Source organism: Opisthorchis viverrini (genome assembly GCF_000715545.1).
Source record: "Opisthorchis viverrini unplaced genomic scaffold opera_v5_539, whole genome shotgun sequence".
NCBI classification, from domain to species: Eukaryota; Metazoa; Platyhelminthes; class Trematoda; order Opisthorchiida; family Opisthorchiidae; genus Opisthorchis; species Opisthorchis viverrini.
In genome coordinates this window covers 180,067-205,435 of record NW_008752204.1, presented here as the reverse complement: position 1 = coordinate 205,435, position 25,369 = coordinate 180,067, and the positions used below count along the sequence as shown (strand labels likewise).

General features: G+C 45.3%; 1 protein-coding gene across 1 annotated transcript in view; it reads left to right on the top strand.

The window, feature by feature from the left end:
* Nucleotides 1-2,645: 2,645 nt before the first annotated feature.
* Nucleotides 2,646-25,369, top strand: part of T265_11659 (hypothetical protein) — a gene marked incomplete at both ends in the record, with an annotated part of 26,304 nt that continues 3,580 nt past the window's right edge. The window contains 10 exons of the mRNA XM_009178370.1: nt 2,646-3,046; nt 5,341-5,462; nt 8,295-8,438; nt 9,337-9,443; nt 15,846-15,906; nt 17,695-17,777; nt 18,371-18,525; nt 20,344-20,569; nt 23,163-23,330; nt 24,841-24,915. Coding sequence (XP_009176634.1) covers nt 8,307-8,438; nt 9,337-9,443; nt 15,846-15,906; nt 17,695-17,777; nt 18,371-18,525; nt 20,344-20,569; nt 23,163-23,330; nt 24,841-24,915 — 1,007 coding nt within the window. The remainder of the gene's footprint in view (nt 3,047-5,340; nt 5,463-8,294; nt 8,439-9,336; nt 9,444-15,845; nt 15,907-17,694; nt 17,778-18,370; nt 18,526-20,343; nt 20,570-23,162; nt 23,331-24,840; nt 24,916-25,369) is intronic.

Here is a 25,369-nt window from a genome sequence, read left to right as displayed (position 1 = left end):
CAATACATGGCTTAACCAACGCAGCTTCTGGTGCTGGACATATTTTCCAATGGAAGTTTCCGTTGCACATTTGTAAACTCGCTTTCTACTTTCCTCGTTACGGACTAACCAGTACCAACCCACACGAGCTATTGTTCTGAAACCAGTTGTCAAACACCTGAAAACGTCTCATTTACGTTGCTCGAATAGGGCAATTCTCACAACCATACAACAAAACAATTAGAAAGCCCGTATTGTAGTCTAACGCACATGTCCTTTGAAGATACAGTGGGAGAGTGTAGGGTTTTGTTCGGGGACCCTATTCGTAGCCTCTGACTCTCTGATCCATAGGGCAGCCAGCACTAGGTTTTCTGTGGGAAGCCTGCCTGGAGCTGATGACTAGTCTGACCAGCTCGGTTGCAGGGAGCTGACCTAACCCGAGGGCTCAGAGAGTAAGGCATAACTATCTTACTTTCAGTGTGGCTGCGCACAGCAGGTGTCTTTTGAGAAGCACCGGACTCCGGTTTTAAGAGAATTTCGACCGTCTTGAATAATACACCAGCTGTCACACGGGCGATCGGAGTGTGCGGTTTTCAGGGCCGACCTTTTATAACCCGTCCTTCCTCAGGGGAAGACCGCATTTCTGTTTCCGTGAATATGGAAATCCTAGTTGCATGGGAGAAACAACTTACTGTTCTCACACCTTTCTCAGAGGAGAGTACGACTTTACTGCCGAATCGTACGGGGTCTCGCCGCCCAGGATCTGGTTGCTCCCCTGTAACCTTGGCATAGTTGCACTGTGTGGAACGAAGTTCCAGCTAGTGTAGCTAGCGGGATCACCCCCACACATTGACCACCACGTCAATGTGGCTGCTTTATTTCGGGGGACAAAACAATGACACTGCTGGAATCTCGAAGAAATGTTCTCACCGGTCCCGACCATAGTTTGGCCCGACGAATTATCAGACACCAAGTCACACTTAGCGTGCATGCCATCGTGAAGCCTGGTGGACATGGAAGTCCAAGGGAGTTGAATAAACTTATGAATGCCCGAAGATCATTTCAGTCGATCCTTGCAACCAGCCCTCGGAAACCGCGTGTGAGCGAAACCATCAAGAATCAAGCTGGTGTGACCATCTTGAATAAACAATAACGCCTCGAACGCTGAGCGAGTGCTTCGAACAACAATTCAAGTGGCCATTTGATGCCACTCATTTGGATCCTGCAACTAAAGTAGAACCCTAAATGGAGCGTCGAACCCCCACGTCCTCTCAAACACCACCGAGACCGTACTTCAGATTCCCCCCTCCCGGATTGCTCCAAGAGAGGAGTGGAGTCTTCAGTCAGCACAAGTCTGATCTATTTGCCTGCATCTGGGGGAGAAAAGACCGTCCCAGGCAATTGGGGAGAATGGGTGGTGGTGCCTGTTTTAAAAAAGGACCCCCTGTAATGTATCTGCTAATCTCATGGCGAATCAGCTCTAACCCAGTCATACTAAATCTCTTGGCGTCGTTCTCCCTTCATTGCATTACAGTTGCTCGTGAAGAATAGACTCTAGGACAGCAAGCAGAGCTCCGGCCTAGTATGGATTGTGTTGACCAAATCTTCACACCGTCAGGTGGTGGACCTACGGAATACGTACAAACTACCCACAATTTTAATATTCCTGCGTTTCTAAGGTACATTCCCTCGGTTGACAGGTCTGTTCTCCATAACACACCTGCCTAGTAGTGCTCCGGAAGTTTGTGAACATAATAGGTTCTTCGTGTTCTCAGACTTTCTGGCGTGTGGAAGCATACGGTGAGCTCTCCATGGGCTTCTGTACACAAAGCGGTGTCCGTCAGGGAGTGTACTTTCCCCATTCCTATTTAGTTTCATTGTGAACAAGATAACGAGGCGAACTTTTGAAAGTCTTCTAAACTCCGGCATTCAAATAGCTGCTGACGAAGAGGTTGATCTGGAATGTGCAGGTGACAGTTCTCATCTCCGAAAGGCACAGGTGTTTTTAGATTGACTGACGAAGGACCCTCTGTCTTTTAACGCGTGGTTTGCTTCCACAAAGTGTAAGACCGGGCTCCTGAACATGCAATCACTGAACGCACCTCTGAATTCAAAAATTGCTGAGCGTTTTACGTATCTTGGAGATTGAATTAATTCCGATTGTAACCTGACGGATGAGGTCAATACACGGATCTCGGAAACTCGGGTCGTGTTTACTAATTTGAAACTTATGACTTCACGTTGGTATATCTTGAATCTCAAAGGACATGTATGGCTATGAGACGTGCCCCGTTACTGAGCCGTCCCCAGGTCTTCGACCGCCATTTTCTCGGAACCGTGGCTCGTCTAGGCTGATGTCGGTGAATCCTTAACGAGGCACTTAGAAGGCGTTTTCGGTTGTACAACAGGGTATTCTATATGAGGGTTTGTCCAGCACCATAAGCTGCGTTGGTTAGGCATGCCACCATCGTTTACCGAGGAACGTGCCGTTCTCCTTGCCCAATTCAGAGTGGCGCAAGCAGTGAGGTGGGCAACATCTGACCTGACAGAGGAGTAAAAGAGAGATTACGAGAAGTCTGATGCTGCTGCTGATTTTCCCGCTTGTTGTTTCGCAATAATTAACATCAGAATTTAATGTTATGGTCGGATTTCTTTTTCGTTTCAGATGAACTCGTGTCATCCGAACATGCTTTATTGCGCATAGATTTTGTGCTAACTGCCTCACTTCCATGTCAGCAAAAGTAACTCGTTTTTCCTCTAAACTCTACCACTCACCCAGTCTCAGTTATGTCGTCTCCTTTCCGATTATACTGGTTCTACGTTGACACGTATTTTCTCTCCATTCGCTGGTACCGAGAGACAGCGCACTGTGCTGGTAGACTTCAGGTATTGGCGCATCGTCGTTAGTTTCACAGTTGATTACTTAGCTCTCCGAACATTGCGAAGCCTTTCCATCTGGGACATTTCCGTGCCACAGTTACAGGCAATTTTATTTGTAATCTGCATCGAGCTGCTGGACACAAGGTTATTGGTATCAATTATCTGGGCGACTGGGGCACCCAATTCGGTGAGTTATTTCACGCACTTGTGAGGTTTTTCCATCCTCAGTTTAGTTGTGCCGTAGTTCATCCGGATTTCGGTAGCTCACGGTAATCCCGGTACTTCACAATAGTTGATTTTTTTTCTGTAAGCACGAACTAGGCCGTCATAGGAGGGAATTTCTCCCGTTTGTGCACTGAACCACAGTTCTCACAAAATACGTCTCCGGAGTGATGATATCTGGAATCCGATTTTTGATGTTCTGTGAATATACGTAACTGATGATAAGAATACTTCTGAACATCTAGTTGGCACGTCAGTAGAGTCAATCTGGGACGTTTAGAATGTGTACGAGAACGAGTTAGAACAAAGTCCGGGTTTTCGAGGATGAGCAACGTTTTACTTGTCCAAGCACAAGACTGTATGAGTTGAGATGTACATACAAAGTTCAACACGAGTATATATGGTAAGTATAATAATAAACACAAAAACTAGCCTTTTTTGTATTTCGGAATTTGGCTTGTTGTGCGGCGAAAAAGAGTAAGTAACATCAAATCTTTGGGATGTGGCACCCTCTGGCTGCACAGCTGCCATTCAACCCCAAGTAGATGCGAAAGTTGAGTCGCCGCTGTTTTGCTCACGCGTAAACTAAAGCAATCTAGAAACCGTTTGGGTTCGCACTTCAGGCCAGTAGATCGTGCCTTCACAACTGAGCTGTCTCAAATTCATTTTTGTGCTTACGACTAGGCAGCCAGAAAGGGAGGCTTTTTCGAGGACTGTTCACTCCTCCAAGGAACCATTCAGATTGAAACGAGTGGTGAGGAAAAGACTTCAGAATGTTATCATCAGTTACTCGGTTTGAAAACGGTCTCCTCGGTAAAGAATATCTGCGGTTGAATAAGGTCATGACCTGCATGGTTGATATGTGAGTGATAGTAAAACTGGTAAGAATTGTGGACGTGTAAGTCTCTAAAAATATAAACTATCGTGTTTAGTCGGACTGACGTGTTTGGGAAGGGAAGTTAAAGGAGCCTCAAATCGATTTGGTGACTGATATTTGTCCGGATAGACGGAGATACCGGCAATCCGAAGCTGGATACCAAACTGACGATGAAGAAGTGGTGAAGATGAACATTTTTTGGAGGACGGAGAGACCATGTCAGTCTCGAACAGCATGACAAAAGGGGCGGGGTTAAAGTCACGAGCATTGTGGGGTGAGGTTCCGATGTCGCTACTCCAAAACTATTCTGTGGGGAGCAGCCTGGCATCCGAACTAAGGGGATTTGTGGTGGTTCTTTCTGGTATGGTGATGCCACATCTATCTAGCACCACTGGTCACCCTCTTTACCATAAGGATCGCAAGTCCGTGATTATCCCCATCTGGTAAAGATTTCTCAGTAGTTCACTGTAAGATAATTTTGAAACGGGTCTTTTTGGTCTATTCCCTCGAACCAACCAGACATGAGGTATAAAACGTTAAAAGTTTAACTTGCTTTTATCCATATCTGACATTTAGAAAAAGAAAATTGCAGCTGCGACTGACATTCTAGACAGAATGATCACTACAATTCTGGGTTCTATTTCATCTTTTTTTTAACTGGTTGTCGAGAGCAGGTGCAGTCGAGCTGCTCTATGCGGTTTGGAGCCGACTGTGTTTTTTCGTCATACTGTTTGATTGCCCTTAAATTTAGACATATCACTGTTCTTCCTAGCCATGTTGGTTTGATTGGGCAGAAGGTTTGGTTTTCTATGTAGGTGGATGAATTTTGGGCAGTCGTTAGCCACAGGGTTTTTTCAGTAAGTCTTCATTCTCTAATTGGGGGGGGGGGGTCGCTGCACAGTTCCGCCGTCCTTTGAAAAGCAATTCGACTAATCGTTGCTTGTATGCCATGGAAGAAAAGTGTTATGGTGGACAGTACGTTGCAAACTGTCATTCAGATGGCGGATAATTGGTATGCCAAGGAAGGTTAACTTTCCATTTGTCTCATTCTTTTTCCCTGGACACGGGCAAATTAGGTGGAATGTTGTCGTCGCTAACTCGTATGCAGTGATTTTTCATCGGCATTTGATTAAAAAATCTCATTTTGATTCATGATCGTATCCGTTAGCTTTGATTGAAAAGTAGACCCTAAGATTATCCTTTGCCCCTGTCCAAGCACGTAAATGTTCCTACTCCCGCATCTGCCTTGCTGTAATCAGTTCATTTCATTCTATAAATCTTCTGTGCTGCCTAACATTCTCCTTTCGAATATCAACATGGCAGTCTTTCAACTACTTAACATAACGATGTACAACCAGGTAACACGAGCCACTTAACTTCAGGGTCTATCCCTCATGTTTCTCTTCCTGTACACTTTTGCCCGGCAGATTTACTTGCGCAAGGCTGGAAAAAATACGGCGTTGAGGAACAACTTTTGGCCGATCCCTTACGGTATTTGAACAAGGTATTCACCCGACTGACCAGTGTTTGCAACTTTATACAACTGGGAATGATTCGGTCATGTGAATACACTGATCTTCGAACAATCGACGTTTAGATTCTCGTACATCGCAGCACATTGTCGTTGCCGTAAAGCAACTGTAGGCCAGCTGGTACTCCGACCTTAACGAGCCAGGTGGAAACAACTTCATCTTTCGAAGTGTTTTTGTTTGAAGCTCCTTCTCACCCGTTCATCATTCCGTTTGTGCTGGGTAACTGACAATAATGTGGAATTATTCAACACACTACTCACCATGCTGACCTACGTAGTCCTTCAGGTTTATTATCTTCATTTTTTTCATTACCAACGTTGCGAACTAACTAAGTGCTTGGATACCAACAGTCAGTGTTGCCCTCTGAACATGCATGTTCATAATGAATTTTGTAATCTCAAACTCGTTTTTTGTTTGTTCCAACCCTTGATGGATAGCTGCCTCCAGAAATCCCAAGCGCCCACCAAGCGTTGATACAGAAACAACTCAAATACCAGAAGTGGTTTTAAACCAAAGGGCTTGACTCAACCTCTGAGCTATCTGTACAGCCCGTAGACTTATGTTGCATGTTCTTTACATATGGACTTCGGTTGACTGGTCAGTTGCTGGACTTTTATTGGCGTTGGTTAGTTGGAGGTATCATTCTTTTCCAGCTATGCATGATGTCCGCGACTGTTAGCTAGTAGTGGACGTCAGGTCAGCCTGTTTGTCGACCCTGTCAACCGTTTACCACTGACACTAGGAGGAACGGCATAGTACGATGCTCCTGACGTGACAGATTGATGTGATTCTCTTAAAGGGGATCCTGAACGATAGATCAATTTCTGATTGAAGTCTTCTCACTTGCTTTAGGGTACTAAAGACTGTTCTGACCAGTTACCATAACAGAGTGATGTGAATACAAATTCCGTTAGGCCTCAATTATTCCGAGTGCTACCTGGCTGAGAATTTCTAACAAGCGAGTTAGTCGATCGGTACAACCAGACCAGTTTTTGGGCCGTCTTTCGAGCCCTTAGACAGACCACTTACATATTCCAAGCGTGAGGGCGTCCGCCCGTTAGGACAGAGTTCAGGTACATCCGGTATAAGCTAGTGGGGTAGTGCTAACGCGTTCACCTTGCATGTCAATTTCCGTGTTTCGAATCCCAGTACGGCCAACCGTGTGCACTGCGTATGGACTCACTAGAATAACTGTGCCGGGACGGGAAGACTATTCAAGAAATCACTACAGGTTTGTACGTTCGCTTTTGGAGGTAAAAAATATTGCTCCAAAATATTTCTGGTGGCAATTTTAGCTTAGCAGCTTAATTCCAGGAACTCGAGAAACAATCAGGGGCGTCTCTTGTTACAGCTTGAGGATAGGCGCAATAGGACAGTTGTGCATTAAAGTCGATGGGCTCTCCGATTCACGACATGAAACGCGGATTGAGGTTACCGCACGCTTCCTTGATTTAGGAGTATTCTCGGTTGTATGGCTGCACCATGCCTTTTGAGCCAAGCAAATTTTGATGTAGCGTATCCCGGAATTTCCCTTTAGGAGCCAGCTGTATATTTGAGCCCTTTATCTGTATTTCCATGAAGAGGAGCCCGTCTCATGTCCGAATAAATTAGTAGTAGTAATAATAATTATCATTTGGTTCCTGGCTGTCATGCTACACGAAGGAAGCGCGAGGGCTGGGATACCTGGCAGGTTGCCGAGGCCTAGACAAGAGTGATTGAGATGCAAAGGTTGGGTTCGAGCCACGGACATTCTGGTCATTAAGTTCACGCTTTAATCACTGAGCTATCTCGGACTCGGATACATCATTTAACTTCCTCTGAAACTCTTACGACCTCCCAACGTGGCGGTCCGGGATAGGACCCCAACCTTTGTATATCCAACTGCAACCTGTGAGGGTAGTAGTGGATAGATCGGTCATTATGGCCGCGGATTTCGGAAGGGGATCTGATTTGTCCACTGCCACTTACTCGGTTCCACTGGTTGGACCTGCGCATAAAAGTAGTTTCCTGGGGTATTGATTCGTCTGTATTCAAACGAAATCTTGAGACTATTGGCGTCCAGTACGGATCAAAGGCAGGATCCGGCTCATCAGAGGACAGTAGGTCTGTCAGGTGGAGGTTCTACAGTGCAGTTGTTTATTCTCTGTTTGGAGTGACTAACGCTGCGCATTTCACGCATGTCTATGGAACTTCAAATCCGCAATCTTTCAGGAGGGAATTAAGCAATCCAGCTGTACATGGGAGACCCACGGTGTCTAGGAGTCATTTGACACGTGGACAAATAGTACGTAATGCTAAAGTTTAAGGCTGACACCAAACAACTGCTGAGTAGCCTCCCATCCGTTGTCTTCCAGAAGGTTCCATCCGCAAAGCCAAGTCGAGATTTGCAAGGCACCGGATCCAATCCAGGGTGGTTTGAGCCTTTGCGTAATTAGTTTCGCATTAAAATGACACAAAAGCTGTATATCCGTATTTCTGGTCCTCATTTCTTATTTTTGTCTATCCAACTCGCATGCATTCCAGCTTATTTAACTCACCATTCCCAAAGGTCGCTTGTTGTTACAGTTTCTACCCCGACTCTGAGAATGTGAAACCAACTGAAAGTACCAGTCTTTTTTCAATCTGAACACTCCTCGTTCTTGCCGTTTAGACCTATAGAATTCGATCAGCGAAACTTTATGGATATGACTGTTTTAAACTAGGGGTTAAGGTGAGGCTTCTTCCAATCGTCACAATAAGAGAAACTCTGCATAGATTAAGTTACAGTGTGCTTTATTTAAATCGATGTCCTCGTTCTATTCCAGCTTTATGTTCGCATGAACTCAGAAGCTGCTCAACTGGGGTCCGAGCAGCTTAATGGAGTGGATTCCGAAGGGACTGCATTCAATCGTGACCTATGGAGTCGCTTCAGACTCCTCACCATGGAGCATTTGAAACAAACATATAAGGTAGTTCAGGCATTTTGTCAGAGGTGTTTTCTGTCGCCTTAATATCCACATTGGAGAATTAAAGCCCATCTTGTTTTCCCGCCGCTGAAGTCATGGTATTCATGCGGTCTTTGGGTTGTAATCTTGATAGAAACTCATGATTTTGAGCGAACACTTTGTCTTACTTCAAAATCCTCGCTACATGAGTTTCGCTACAATGAGCTACCTCACCGGCAACCCTTTCTGGGCTACTGCCAACACCGAGTTAGGTTAAATTGTACTGTACGGAACTTGGTTAATTTCATTTGCATGAAGGTACACACTACACGGCTGGCAACGAACGATTTCGTGAGACATCCGTATTTTAATGGACGAGTTACTGGAAATTTGGCGGGATATAGCACGGCTTATTGATTTGTCATAGCATTGAAAGTCAACCGATCTGATCACTTTGGTAACTTTCCCTTAAGCTCGCCTGTTGCTCAGATTCGTACGTGTATACGGATCGTCGACTGGGTAGGGAATATTTTCAGTTGACCGCCGACCAGCTGTTGATTACCCCAGCTGCTCAAGACTGGTTCGCGATGCCTCATCATCCAGTCAACAGTCTGACGCTTCTAGCCAATGATTTATCTGGCCGATTATCTTCATCCTGACGACGTGTCCTAAAATGTACGGGACGTCGAACGTTTTGGAATCCGAACGTATCTCCCGTAGTTATTCTTTTTCAAAATGACGTGTGCTGCATGGATAGTTGAGGGATCTGTAGGGTTAATGTCCCCGTCACTCTAATCTGAACAGTCCTGATATTCGGAGAGCACCGGAGCCCATTTTGTTAGCCGTATTTACTGAGCTTTTTTTCAAAAGGAGCAGAATTGTGACTGACAAGTTTTATGAATTTTTTCCTCCTTTTTCTTAGCGTATGAACGTGGAGTTCTCAGCTTACGAATACGAGTCGGATTATGTGGATTCCGCACTACGCATTGCCCAAGGTCTTGTTGATTCGGGCCTGGCAATTGTTGATAGGTATGACAAAAGTTTTGTCCAACAGAATTCTCTTGTTTGGCAATTGCCTGAGGTTTATAGATTTCAGTAAGAGGTTTGTCCTGCACGTTGGAAAAGTTTACAGTCAATCAAATTACCGATCAGTCGCGCGTCAGTGGACCACATGACCTCCATCTTCCAGGCTGGAGGTCGCGTGTTCTTTCAAAGATTTTCTAGAGGCGCACTATTAATGACCTTTTCGGTCTTTCAGAATATATTGGCTTAGTTTGCGGAACGAAATTTCCATTGTGAATTCCGTTTGACCATTACAGGGCGCGGGACGTTTAATCTTGTAGCTATTATCACTCGTACACTGCTCGTTCGGATGTTTGAAACTCAATAAAGTAATCCTTTCAGGAGTATCGTCTCTTTGGGGAATTGCATACCTAATCGTAGCTGCGTGTAAACTTTCCAGTGAATTAGCTTTCAGATGAGGACTGTACTTGGCGACGGTTGTTTAGGATGAGCCTATCTTCGGTAGATTGCTCACTTAATCGTAACTGACAGATAATCTTGTTGTAGACTCTGTGGGAGAGTGCCCCGTGGCTATCTCTTGGGATACTACAGAATGCAACGTAGTGTGCAATCCCATCACTGGTGTTACTTTCTGGATCGAGCAATTGCTGTTCCACGCGTATACATCATCGTGCGTAAGAATTTTTTTCCACGTCAGACAATTAAGTTTTTTAGTTTTGGTTGGCATCTGTAGCGCAGGTTCAGTTCTTTTTCGGTTGGCATCTGTAGCGCAGGTTCAGTTCTTCTGTTAGAGTGCGGTTTCTCCTATTGCGTCAGCGGTCGTAGCCTGTAAGATATGTTCCATTGGTTTTAAGCAAATCAGTTGCTTTGGGGAACTCGCGACTCTTGAGCCCGAAAGTTGTATCAGTCTTTTGGGTAAGAGTCCACATTGACCACATTTTTCACCCCTGTTACCTGTGACCCACAAACGCTACCGATGTTCCTGCAAGAGGATGACGAAGACAACGCGAAATCCAGACACCCCACTGCTGCGGAATCTAACGGTTATCCCAACGGTTAGAACAATGAAATTTGGTATGCTTTCCTCTGAGCCCATAACCACATGAGATGATCTTCGGATTTAAACTCCCGTAAATCAGTCTATCGCGAGAGACTCGAAGTGTTGTTAGAAATAGTGGGTGACGACGGATCCCTTAATACAGCCGTCTTTACTACTGATTACTGTGGAACATTTAGGCATACAACTCATGTGTTGAATGTGTGATGTTCGATCGTACGTTATGAATCATTATCAAGATGGCTTAGTGGTTAAAGCGGGAAATTGCTGACCGGAAGTCCCGTGTTTCTAAACCGACCTCTGCATCTCGACTGGTCTTGTCTAGCCTTGGGAAACCTGGTAGTATCTAGGTCCTCGTACTTCCTTCGGGTGGCATGGCAGCTAGGCACCGGAAGGGTGATACTGGTGAACGATTTTTATATTATGTATTGTAAGCATACATACAGTGTGCCAAAGGAGGATCATGGAATAAGAAAGCTCTCTGATGAGGTGGAAAGAAGACTGCTTCTTGCTTCAGGTCGGTTTCAATGGCCTTCTATTTGACCGATTACGTCTGCTTATTTTTTCGGATCAGCAGTACACGTCATATGTAAAATGAGAAAATCTGACTGGATGAACTGTGGCAGTGGTCAAAACAAAATGGACTGCATCATAAGTGGATGAAGTGATATGGTCTGTCATCATCATCATCAGAGGCAGCAACATCATTCTTGACGCTGATGCTTCATTGCCGTACAACCAAAAAATTTACCAACTGGTCTGTGGTGTAGAAAGACAGTCTACTTTGGATGACACCGCCGAATTAATTTACCAATGACATAACTCGTGAAAAGTAAGACCGAGCTTCCATAGTCGAGATTTCATCAGCGGTTTCATATCGGTCTGTTGTGCAAATCACGTATTGAAAAACTCAACTGGCCATTCCAAGAGGAAGGCATAGAGCCCACTCGCACATCTGGACACTAGTTGGCTGCAATCCCTCTTTCAATTCCAACGAAGGGCTCATATCCGTAGTCTTTCATTATTAAAACGTAGCTATCATCTCAGTCACCAAAATATCGTCATTACCTCATGACGTGAAGACCTTTATTTGACGCGTCTCCAACCGGAAACGACGGGTCTACTGTCGTGAACGTGTGTGTGATGACCACGTTTTCCGTACACATGCAGTGGAGTGGGCAAAATTGCACGAATAGTGCTCTTGAGATTCGTATCCGTCACACCTAATAACCATGTGGTTGTCTTGATCACCTACCGAAGTTGCTTCTAATAGAACGTCCTATCTGTGTCAGAGTATTCAAGAAAAGTCCACTTAAATGAGTTCGACTTCAGATCTGGATATTCGTCCCCGACAGTACTCACCAGTGCTCTAGATGTCTTTGTCACAACAATTAAAATGTTCAGGAGACCCAAGAAAAGTGGTGTGCTCCTAAGTGCGCTTCATGTATTACATTTCAACCAGTGTGGGTAGAGTCAGATCGTCTCACTACTGCAGCCTGAGGGATTCAAAGTTTAACATGTATGTTCTACAGTTTGCACATCATTTCGTTTCATTGCCTATCAATTTATAGACTCCCTTGACGTTTGGCTTTTTATCTCGAGGCTACACCGAATATCGCTCCTCCAGCAAGAGTTTCGTGATCAACAGAGCACTGAGGAATTAATGCGATCCACTGTTGGTCCTGCGGGCGACCTGTTTCGTTTGGTTTCTCCGCGACTTGACTCGTAGAATCTGAGCAAACAGAGCCGCTTACGAATAGTGGTGACAATTCCTGTCAACAAATGTTGTCCTAATGTTTGAAAGGTTTCATAAAATCGAATCTTCTAGGTCCAGGAATGGCTGCCGAATCCGCAACACAGATGTGTCGAAGCATAAACTGCTTCAAGGTTACTTATGTGAATCATTGTTTATGCGACTTTCATTGTTGCCCTTTCAGTGATGGTGTTACCTGTATTCCCGCGGGGACGTTCGAAGGCGTGCCTCAACGTATTGTGCTTTTGAAGAGTAACAGATCCACGCTGTATCTAACCAGGTAATCTGCACCTTATTTTTCACCTATGCAAGCATAGTTTGATGTAGCGAAATACTCTAATTTGAATATCACTTTGGTTTTTACGGGAGACCCAACTAAATCTCTGGTTTATAATGTTCTTGTTCAGCTGCTCCAGGCCGCCCCATGTCTCAGTTGGTACGATATGCCAGTATCGCAATACATAATATAGACGTAATGCACCACTCATGAAACCGGTAGTGTTCAGCAACCGTATGAGTAGTGCGTTACTTCTATACAATAGTTTGATGTGTTCCTCTTGGTGACACTGCTTATAAGGTTAGTCAGAACTTTGGTCTTGCTTTTTTTAAGGCTCGTCAGGTAGACCCAGTCCATGAATTTCCAACAGTTTCGTTTAGTGCTAAAGAGAATTCATGTGCGAGTGAACATTGTTGTTACGGCTGTCGATAACGATTCCCAAATACGGCGGAACTGGTAGTTCGCTGTCCAGGAGTTTCCATCAAGAAAAATACTTCGATATCTTGTTCTGAGTGAAAATTCAGACAGTCTTTGTGCAACACATTTTGTTGAAGAGCTAAGAGATTCAGCCGAGAGTCTCGTGTGTCGCCCGTTCGTGAGAATACTTCCGGAATCTCAATCCATTCACGAAATCGGTGTCTTGGCTTTGGGCTGAACACTTTGAAAAGCAGTTCAGCTGGCCCTCATCAACTCAATTTCTGGAAGATCCAAATGAATCCGAGTGGAACGTCGGTACCAATCTGTCGTGGGCAACGGAAGTTCAGTGTGCAGTTTCACTGCTTCAACTCAGTAAGGCACCTGATTCAGATGGTTTGCATCCTGCACTCTTCAAAGAAGGTGACCAGTCCCTCCTGGATACCCTGATGACCTTACTTCAACGTGTCTGGAGTGAATAAAGAATAACAACAACGAAGCGCCAAGACGGTGATTCCCCCGTTCAAAAAGAGTGTATAAACATTTCGCAAGAACAACCGGAGGAATCAGTCTGGTCGCCATAGTATCCAAGGTGCCCTCTGGTATTATTCTTCAATGCTTGACCCATGATATGGACAGTCAGGTTCACGGAAATCAAGCTGGGTCTCGCCCTGAACGGGAGTTGTATAGATCATATTTCCACCCTGTGATAGATGCTGCGCCACTCCTCCCGATGACGAACAATGATTATTTTTCTCGTTTTCAAATCTAAAATACAAAGCAAATCGTTCAGCTGTAGTACCTTTTCAGTGCCTAACTGCCATTCCTCCTGAAGGTTTCACGAGGGCTGGGATATTGCCAGGCTGCTCAAGCCTAGGCAGGGAAAGTCGAGAGGCAGAGGTCGGGTTTGAACTGCGGACCTTCTGGTCAGTAAATTCGTGCTCTAGCTACTTGGGCCATCTCGCCCAGATGGCGCAGATCTGCTTTTGGTTCTGACGGTCGTCGGAAACCGTGGCAATGTCTGGCAATTGAGGGCGTCCATTCCAAATTCCTGTTTATTCCCGCGGACGTGTCTATTAATTCGTGCTCTAGCTACTTGGGCCATCTCCCCCAGATGGCGCAGATCTGCTTTTGATTCTGACGGTCGTCGGAAACCGTGGCAGTGTCTGGCAATTAAGGGCGTCCATTCCAAAGTCCTGTCTCTTCCCGCGGACGTGTCTACGGCAAATTCCCTACTGAGTTCACCAGATCCAGTGCTGTCAGGCAGGGGTGCCGTCTATCGCCGTTCCTCTTTAACCTCATAATCGATGTGATGCTTGGATCTCTCTTACTTGCCTTTAACATCTCGGCGATCGAAATATTCCCCGGGTTTTCGCACACGGACGTTGAGTACACCGATGCTATTGCCTTCCTTGGATCAGACCCTTCAGAATTTCAAATTAGTTTACACAATCCAAGTAATCCTGCAACACAGTTCGGTATGCGCTTCACACCTGTAAAGTGTCAAGTGTTACCGGACGAGTGAACCGATCGGTTTGATGGATAAGTTCGTCTGCCTTGGCAGCTGTATGAGTCCCGGCGGACTGACGAGTGACGAAATCACTTCTCGAACTGGGAAGGCCAGGGCTGCATTTGTCAACTTCCGACATTTCCGGTATCGACGTGACGTCAACTTGGCTGTCAGGGGCAGAGTTTACAATACCGCAGTTTTATATGTGCTATTTTTTCTAGAACAAGGACGTGACCACTGCTTGCAGAGACTGTTTTTGACCATCGATGCCTCCGGAATGTTGCGCGTGTCTGGTGGGAACATAAAATCAATACCGCTGAGGGGCACCAGACAGTCTTCGGGAAAGCCCACTATTTCTATTTTGATGGATTAGTTGACACAGTTTATGCTGGCTAGGCCGTGTGCTTCATATACCAGAGGACCATTCGCCCTCGTCCATAAGCCTTATGTCGAATGGAGACGGCCGAAAGTCGTTCGGTCCAATACTTGGTAATGAAGCGTGGAAGTTCTCACCAGTCAATTCTGTCGCTTTGGTAACTGGAATCTCCGTAGATGGGACCGCGGAACGAGGGAAATCAATGGTGATCTTACATCAGGGCTATCGCCTTCACTGCGCAGCTCTGACTTCACGGACAAGCAGATCTATTTGTCGTCAATACACAGCTTAGGCCATCGTCTCCAACGTTTGGCTTTCTTTCTGTTAGTGTCCTTATACTCGGTGAACGAAGCTGTAGCAACTAGAGCCACTGTACTCCGGTTCTCGGTTTGTGCGCTAAAAAACTGAAACTGACCGAGATTGGAGCTACCTGAACCATTGTGCAACCCGTACACGGTCTGTACTTGCTGTTACTCATAGGTGCTCTCCTTTTTATGGACTGGTTGCTTGCATTATGCAGCTTATGTACTAGTCTTTGGCTTACTACACCGCCCGCTGTATCAGAACATGTGGTAATCTGATACGGCATAAAATGGAACAAAATGAGAACGGTAAAACTGTATTTATACTACAAATAACTGTATTCTCTGCAATGGTCATCAACGGCCCTATTTGTCACTGTTATGGACTAGGCTTGCGAGGATCGGTTCGAGTAGTTCCATTAGGTTATGAATTTTTCATTTTGGCTTTCTTATAACTGTAGCAATATAAAGAACACAGAATACAATCTATAGTAACATGTCTTCGGATGATAACCCACCGATGGCCGCTCTAGCTTGACAATTTGTCCGACAGTACTTCCTACATATTGTTATTGGGTTATCTTGGCCATTTGTGGTCCGACCTCGTAAGGCCCCTTTGATGGTAGAAATTTATTAGCTTATCTGTTCAGTCGAATAAGACATGTACAACCACTTTCTTCCCATATATGGAACCCAACATCCGTTTTTTATGGTTTTAGAGACCTTGCTGCTGCCATCTCCAGACACGAACGATATCAGTTTGACCGGATTCACTATGTGGTGAGTTTGAGCAGCCAGTGCGCTTTCTTTAAATAAGAAATGAGATTAATGACAACTGCACTTATCCGATACATCTCAACAAGAGCGGAGCCGGTGTTTTCATAACTCTCATAAGTAGTTTTGTACGAATCGTAGAAGAAGCAAGGTACAATGCAGTATGAAGTCTTTATTGACTCATTTCTGGTGGGTGATCGCACATGCAGTTCTTTAATCCATACGATTTCGGTAACGAAAATCCAATCATGCTATAGCCATAGGCTTACATTTCAGTTCTAACTGTGACCTGTCTCACAAGGTATACCGAAGACTCACCGCATATGTTGTGCGATTGAACTGCAGATGAGCTTCTTTAAAGCACAAGCTGAAGGATTCTTCCAAAGCTGATACGGCCTACCATCGTTCATCATCATTGTTACTGGGGTGCGACTAACCGGATAGTCTGTGGTTCGAACCCACGCGCGAAATCTCGACTGCTCCTCTCTAGGAATAGGTAACTTGGCAGTATTTGAGCCCTCGTGCCTACCTTGGGTGACATGGCATCTATGTACCGATTGGGTGTTACAGCTGAACACTCACTGTAGACTGGTAACAGCTACACATGTTTGTTTTGCAATAAGTTACTTAACTGGTGTTCCATGGTACATCCGTAGCACCCCCCCATGTGACCCATTACAGCAATCGGTACGCAGAGGCATTTAAGCATCCGGTTTGTCCCGGGTCGAGCCGCAGAGTGGGCACTAGCACACTAGCAGACGAGCTAAAAATAGCACAGTAGCATCTCTATCTTCAAGCTTCAAGAGTTGGCCCGTGGAAGCTACCGGAGATCATCTATAGAACCTTCACTTTCCAAAATATTGTACTGTTAAAGAATAAACATAGCCTGAAGCGCGTTATCGGAACCAGCAAATTCAGCTTTAGCGCTAGGCATTCATTACACAGTTGTTTGTCCAAGAAGGGCGAAACTGGTCGTAGGCTGTCAAAGAATTTTCAGCAACCTTATGAGTAGTGTATTACGTCCATAAAGTTGCTTTCTGTTTGTGCCGTTCCCACATCTGCTTCGTTGACTCCTGTAAGTAAAATAAACACGAGAATCGTTCACATAAGAATCTCGAAACTCTCCCTCTACAAGCACCATGAACAACCAGTTTTGTCTTACTGTAGCGCGTTGCTACCGTTCCTAAGCAATGTGCAGCCTAAATCAACCTAACCTTGATCACCGAGCCTTATTTGAAAGACGTACTAACCCTGGACACATTACACGTAGCAAGCAAGCTGCGCTTATGTGATCGTTGTAGGGAGAAATCAGTTTAACTCCAGCCCATTTTGGTAATCCTTGTTACTACTAGGGGTGGTCTCCCATTGGTAACAGATGATTACTGGGTTATCTTGGACGAGTGATCTACCGTCAAGAGGCGCGCTGTTGCTGTCTTTTCCGTTGTCTACACCAGACTACTCGATGACACCCCTAGATAGATTATCGTCAAACGTTTTCATTTTCCCTTAACAAAATAAAATGATTGTTCGGCTGTGACATCCTTCCCCAACGTGCAGCTTGAGTGCTTCTATCCTACCAGGTTACCTAGGTCTATACTGGAACAATTGGAATGCCAGGGTCGAGTTCGAACCACGAATCCTCTAGTCAATGGTTTCACTCCTTACCCAATGAGCTTTCTCAGATCCGTAGTTACCACATGGTTTAGAGATTAAAACAAGGCACTGCCGTCACTACCGATGGTCTTTCCGTCGTATCGTCCTGATTTGCTTGTTCCGGCATTTGCACTTCTCCAGGTGGAAGACGGACAGCGCCTGCATTTCAAACAGCTTCAACATATCTTGTCTCGAATGGGTTACAGTTGGGCACAAAAGAGTAGGTACGTTCCTTTCCCTTTTTTAATTCTACGCCTTAGATTCTAAAGACTGACCAACACTTACTGGCCATACATACATCGCAGTCATGGTTATACAAAACACACTGGGCTATGTCTTTATGGCAGTTGAACCACCTCAGCACTGTGGCATTTGCACCGACAAGTAACGTTATGGAGTTTTCGAACTTATCTGGTAGATTTTTCTATTCCTTCTTTTTCAATGTATCACTGTGTTTTAGACAGTTCGGCTGTATTAACTTAACTTTTCGACTGAATACAATTAACTTGATCCTGCTTGGCATGCACTGTACCATACTGAACACGTTTCTACTATGACCAAATACGGATAACCAGATGCATGGCCACACAAAACATCTATGAAAGGATGTTCTTTTTGCTGTCGTAACTGTTATGCCTTCAGGTCGGCCTCAGGAGCATATTCACGTCCACCTCCTTTCTTACCTTTTGATCGACTGGACTCTGCTCACCTTGTTCTCAGACAGGCTAAAATTGCTCCGCCGTTTTTCTGCTTTCAAAAACCGATAATTCGTTGGTTTTGACCATCCTGCCGATCCTCTCCTTTTCGCCTCGACCAGTGACTTGGATGAGCATGATTGGGCCCCTGCTGATCTGCACATTCCCTTCGGTCGAATCCAAGGCGTCAGTACGCGGCGTGGAGAAGGTCTCTTCCTGTCTGACATACTAAACAATGCCCGTCAGACCGTCCTCAAGCGCATGGATTATTCACCAAGTAGGTGTTACCACTATTTCCCAAGGTAACAAAAACTTTTGCAGTTTTTCCTGATGAGTTCGACAGTCCTCATCCCTCTGGCAACAGCTCACTATGGGTTTTGTTACAATCACGGTATCCTGTCAAAGATTGTTTGCTGTTTTGGCCCTCGGTGCCTACAAGTTTCTACTCGGCAGTATGTGTACCCGCGGATTGAATAAGGAGATTTGAAACTTTCAATTGAGAGTTGAAACCAGTCTCAGCCGAAAAGCCTTATGGGGAACAAACTTTCAAGGAGATTTCTATCAGGGCCCTCTAGCTAACAGTTGAAGACTACATCGTCCGGCCACGAGTTAATCATACTGCCGATCACCAGCTGATTACCGGGCGGTTTAGTCTTCAACTGCTAGGCGCGTGGTTACGGGCTCGAATGTTTTCTTGACACCCAGGTACGTGAGCACAACTGACCAATTCTGCTACATTCTCCGCACCTAAGTCTGGTTAGTAGTAGTTGGTCGCTGATCTTCGAGCATTCGGGCAGTCTTTTGACTGCTGAATAGTTGTATTCACATCAGTCTAATTTTGAACAGTCTGAAATCATTCTGGTCAATCCACATCCAAGTAGAGGCTTACCCGAATGACTATCGGGACGGGAGAAATCAAGGATGATTCGAAACTCTGTGACGACTGCCACATGCAGGGGCCTAGCTGGCTGTTTTGTGCTCCTTTGTAGTCGAAGAGTTACCGTAAGAATGCGCATCTGCGTTTGCACGATCTCTCTCTCGCACTGCTGCGATCCAGTGATCAAGTGGCATTTTGAACAAACCTTACCTATCGGGCTCTGCACCATCACTCACATTAGCGCAGTTTTGTCAGTTTCTACAAACTTGCTACTCGGCCAAACCGCATACCACTTTGCTTGGGTTCATATGTGGCGAATCAGCTACAGATCAAATGCAAGCGCTCACCGCTTGGTCGCGATAACGGCCAATCAGCGTCAAACTAGGTCAGCTGGAAGCGTCCGGCTGATTAAAATCACCACGGTTTGTGGCGTGCACGCAATGTGAACGGCACAGCAAGCTAATGACAGCTACAAGAGTTACTGGACTAGTTGCTGCTTTGTTTTCGGCACTTAAATCTCGTACACATTATGTTTGTAATGTACTACTTATAAGGTTGCTGAAAAACCAAATTAGTTTGCAAATGAGTGCATATTCGCTAATCTCGTACACATTACTTTCTTCCTTGTTGGATAATTGAGGTGAAATTCTAACTCCCGTTTCTTTTCTCATTTCATCATTGATGCGGAAGTTATCACTCCTATCTTTCCTTCTGTGAACCAACTGAATAAGTATTTGCACTAACCACTCTCCCGGTTTGACTTATCTAACAGAATAACCGTCAACGTTTTGGACCCACCCCAGTCGTTTGGAAGACGCTTGAAACCGCTTAGGAGTTCATCGTCCCAGACCCTGGTGGGTGAAACATAGTCCTGAACTCAATTTACCCATTGTTTCGGAAACTTTTCTCTTTTACCTCTTCCCTGTTGAAGATGTACTTGATGTCGCGAGAGGGAGCAGTTTACGATTTCTGGGCTCTCGTAGGAGGTCGACTACCTGTGGCATGTGTTCTCGCTAAATCCACACCGGTTCGACCAAGGCTTTAGTAATACATGAAGTACTGATCACAGACACTTTCACAGTCGCTCTTATAGTCAATATATTAGAATGAAACGGGTGTTTTCCATGTCCCCTTTGCCCTTTTTGAACTCTTCGATTTTCGTCAGTAGTGTCCTGCAAACATTTACTTTGTTAATCGCTTCATTCGTTTTCATTATAGCGACCCGGATTTCCAAAACCGACTCAATCGATGGGGTTGCCGATCAGCTGGGTACCACTTGTCTAGTTATTGAGATGCTTCGAAAGAGTCGTCAAAAGCCAATCTATTTGGAGTCTTTCCTGGGCTATTCGGTCGTCTCCGATACGAATGCTGATAGTACGCCCAATAATGACAATTCTGACTTGTCTGGTTTGGGATTGCAGTACTGTCATGCCCGTCTTTGCAGGTACGTCGTACATGTGGCTCAGGTCATACGCTCATCGTACCATCACTCTGGATGTTCATTACGCGCCATCGAATCCATGTTCACTGATTCGTATTTTCCTTTAGGATGGCAATGACATTGTAGCTGCTACCGTTTGTTGTTGAATTCCCCCGTCACTTCTACACCACTCCTGCGGCGGTTTCGGTCGCTGGCCCTAGTTTGTAGCATGTTTTCCGTGGTTACTGACCAGTCGGTATTTGCAATTATTCGGTTGATTATTCCTGATGGAACGTGTGACTCGTGTACATAGGCTGTCTAAGTGGACGACGTGACGTCCCGCCGTCGTTTGGCTTCGCCGCTAACAAGCCATAATAAATGTCTTACATTATCATAAATTAACTGTGCTTGTGGATGTGTACAAAAGTCAAGGCGAATCGAGCTGTACGTCGGAACCGGCAGCCAACATTGCTGACGCGAGAAAGACTTTGAACTGTTGAGGCTACATGGGCTGCCCGGATGGCGGATGGATGGAGGGAACGAGGAAAGCGACTCGTTATTACTTTACTTCACCTGGTCGTCATAGGGGAACCAGTAAAAATTGGATAATTATAGTGATCTTCAAGTATACATCGTCACAAGATTTTGTTGCTACGCTATAATGCTTAAAATCAGGGTCCCTAGACTAGGATAGATTCAATTCGAACCGTCGCGGCACGATATAGACTCATGTACATAGTAAATAATAATAATCGTTCAGCTGTACCACCTACTGAGTGCATAGCTGCCGTTCCCTCCCGGAGGAACCACAAGTGCTGAGGTACTGCCAGGTTGACTGTTCGGAGGGCAGCCGTCCCTAATAACCGAACGTCACATCATTTGGACGGATGTGTCACGTGCAGGACACGGACCAGACGAAGGCATCCTCTGATTGATCAGAATGCCAGCCAATCCGAGTCGAGCATCTTTGACTGGACGCTTCTCGCCCCCTCACGAAATTTTCTGGCATGACCTTGTGGAACACTGTTGCATCTTGCTGAACGGTAGTGCAACTCTGCATCGATCCCTTGGTTTCCTGCTCCGCCCACTATGATGTATCAAAGGCACGGCAGCTCTACACAGCCCTTCATGGAGACCAAGGAAAATCATTACAACTGTATTTATAGGGTAGTCACAGAGTGTTTGTTCGGAGGCCAGCCATCCCTAATAACTGAACACCACATCATTTGGACGGAAGTGTCACGTGCAGGACACGGGCCAAACGAAGGCATACCCTGATTGGTCAGAATGCCAACCAATCCGAGTCAAGCATCTTTGACTCGACGCTTCTCGCCCTCACACGGAGATTCTGGCACTCTGGAACACTCTGTGACTACCCTATAAATGCAGACGTAATGATTCTCCTTTTGCCTCCATAAAGGGCTGTGTAGAGCTATCGTCCCTTTTGATATACCATAGTGGGCGGAGCAGAAAGCCAAGGGATTGATACAGAGTTGCACGATTGTCCACCAAGTCACAACAACTGGCGACGGTGGGAGCCTCATCCCACCCGCTTAGTTCCATGCAGAATGATGAATGAAACGATGAGTCGTTGGATGTAAAGTAAATCAGCTGAGTCTGAAGCGGTCTTGCAGTTTCTTCTGACGCAGTTTCGTTACCGCATCCCCTCTAGCGCTTTGGTGACGTCATGACAAGAGTGAACTGCACTTTAGGTCAATGAGTATTTCGCTGCATGATTTATCCGTGTTTGCTTCTGCGGCAACGTCCCAACGACACCACAGGCTTTTCACCAGTCATTCAATGACGTCAGTGTTATCGACATGGCAGCCTACTTGAGGCACTACTTGACGTAACGGGCCAGCATGTTGTTATGGTGTGTGCCGTTGACTTGGTCGTAGCTGTCTGATTGTTTGGGCGACGGCCTACTTACGACAACAGAAGCTGAATTTATCAGAAAATTATCCTTCAAATCTTGACAGTATCTTCTATCACAGTGCATACACATATGCACATATTTATCCACATCTACCACTCCAGACAGACTTGTCCTCGGTACAAATCGTCTTTTCTCCGTTCGGTAACCGCGAATCTGGAGACGACACTACCGCCGTGACTGTTTTGGATAAACGACGGTCTTTGGCTTATGCGTAACCGAGATAACTTACACCGAGGGGCAGATAGCAAGGATTCGAATAAATTCACATGCTTCCCCACAGTACTATGTTAGATCCTTATTGTGAGTAGCCGAGCTCAACCGCCCACTCCTATTGGGCACTCACTGGGGCTCGGTATGTACTTATAGTAGGTGTAAGTGTGGTAGTCGGTATAGTGTGTGACTATATAAGGTGGCGTTCCTCCGAACGGGCACCCTCTGAGAGCGGACAGAAACTTGGCGATTTTCCAACAGTTTATATGAATGTGTGCTCACACGCACTTACGGCAACTCATTCGAATGGATGGAACTCACCAACTACAGTTGGCAAACGGCCTCTTCCGGGATCGCACCACCTTATATCTCCCTTAGCTCTTATGGCTGGAAGTGGACCATGCGCTAGGATAGTATTATTCGATGCCTATGACTGTCACACCATCGTGTGCTTCCATCTCCCCACCATAGCCTTGAAGAACGCGCCTTGAAAGCCGGTTTGGTTCACTCTTCACGATCCCTCACAAGTTCTGGAACTGAATCGGATCTCTTACATCGTCTGAACAATCTACCCGAACCGCCAAATGAAACCACGCTGAATGACCCTTTGTTTGTCCTCCTACTCAATCACTTATCGAAGTACGTTCCACTCTGCATTTACACTTTCTCACTTTGTAATGACCTCCCTGTGATTATGTAACTCGAGTGAAATGGTTCAGCAACCAAAAATTCCCAAATGACACATTGTTGTTTTCTTTTTTCTTTCGTTGGAATGCTGATGATTTTGTTAGTTGTTCTTTGCAGATTTATAATTGCTACTAGTACGGTTATTTAATACTTGGACCTGAAACCTGCCCCTACAATAGCGTAACTTGAGCCATACTGTTAGGTGTGTGATCGATTGGGTTGCCGGTGTCTGTTTCTTGTCCCAAAGGAACCGTACCGAACTGTTTCGGCAATTAACTTCAAACTTTAAAGTTGTGGAAGTGAAGTGTAGTTTCTCCTAGCTCTGGTGGGCTGGTGTACAAACATCGGAACGAAACAGATTGCTACTTCGGAGTCATCATCATCATCGACAGCATGACATCAGTGTTCAACACCGATGCTTCACTGACGTACAACCATGACTTATTTGAAAGCTTTATTGTTTGTCTGCCTTGTTTGTCCTCTCATATCGGTTAGTTCATTTGCTTGTTCTGTTTAAATCATTTTCGGGTTTCAGCCACTTTGTTTTTAGACTTCAAATTTCCGTATCCCGATATCCTGCCTGCATAGATCATCGCAACGAATGTCACCGTTGAAGTCGATCACATACACAACATATGGTAATGAAGTAACATTCTCGTCAGATGTTCGGTCGCGCACAAGTCACGTACCGAGTGATGATGATGTCCCTCCAAAAATCGATTGTGATGTTGGCCAAGAAGTGTGAAGGTTAGCTGGAATACGCCTTCACACCAATCGTAGGCGGTGTGTGACCCCATACATGGCTCGATGTAGTGGAATTCGGTCTTCCTTCGAAAACTGGCATACACAAACCGGATATCACATGGCATCATTTCGGAATGTGATTATCTTCGTTCAGTTTTTGGTCTTGTGATGTTATCGTTGAATCCCCGTAGGTGGAACCATGTCTCCAAACCCTTCACACAAGCCAGACAACCCGGTTGCACCGTGTACTCGCTTGTAACTACCTGGGGCCAAAATTCTATTTGAAATTCAGTTGATTCGCGGTGGAATCCTTGTAAACTTCCTGTGTGCCTTTTTTGTGAGGGAAATTCCACCCTTCCGGGTTTCCACCAATTTCTGACCATCCGATTGTCGACAGAGAGAATCCATTTTTCATCGAGCCACAATAATACTTTGGATACTTTTTTGAATCGAAGGATAACACGCTTCGGCGCTAACAGGCACTGCTTCAACAAGATCACCGCTGTGAAGATTGACTTAATCTTTCATGCAAACCATTCGTGGTCTGTTTCCCGTACAAATTCGAAACTTACCCAAATATAGCTAATATAATACAGGATGGAACATTTTCGAATCTGACGTCTGGGGTCTGACCGAATTAGATTGGAATAGTGGGTTACTTTTGAGCACAGAGTTAGTTTCATTACGTTTCTATTGTCCGCTTCTGTTATCCCTCCAGCTTTCCAGACGAATTTCACTCTGCCTATTCCAACTATGAAGCATCCGTTATCGTGAGCTACGCCAATAGACTTACGTGAGTCTTTCCTTTCCCCAAAAACATTGTTGACATTGCGTCACGAATTAGAGGTATGTTGACAAACTTAAAGTGACACCAGATTTCCTCATCAGGTAGACGGTCAGGTGGACTACCCGGTCGAATAGCAAATGGTCTTGTTCCGATAGACTGGACTGGCTTAATAACAAATCCATCTTCCTCAACGATCTTACTGGAAGGTACCAAACAAATGTGATTAGTGGTTTTCAAACAGTGAAGAAACGCTCAAGTATTAAGTTTATCCAGGGAGGAAGCTCGAGACTGTTCGGAAATTGACACATGTGGTCCATAGTTCCTGATTCACTTTGGAATTTTCGGCAGCTCTTAGGGCTGTATCACGTCTTTTTCGGGTTGTTTGACAACTGCTCACCACGACAGTGTACAAATGAGCGATGTTATTCAACCCCCCCCACTTATATTCGGATATATTTTA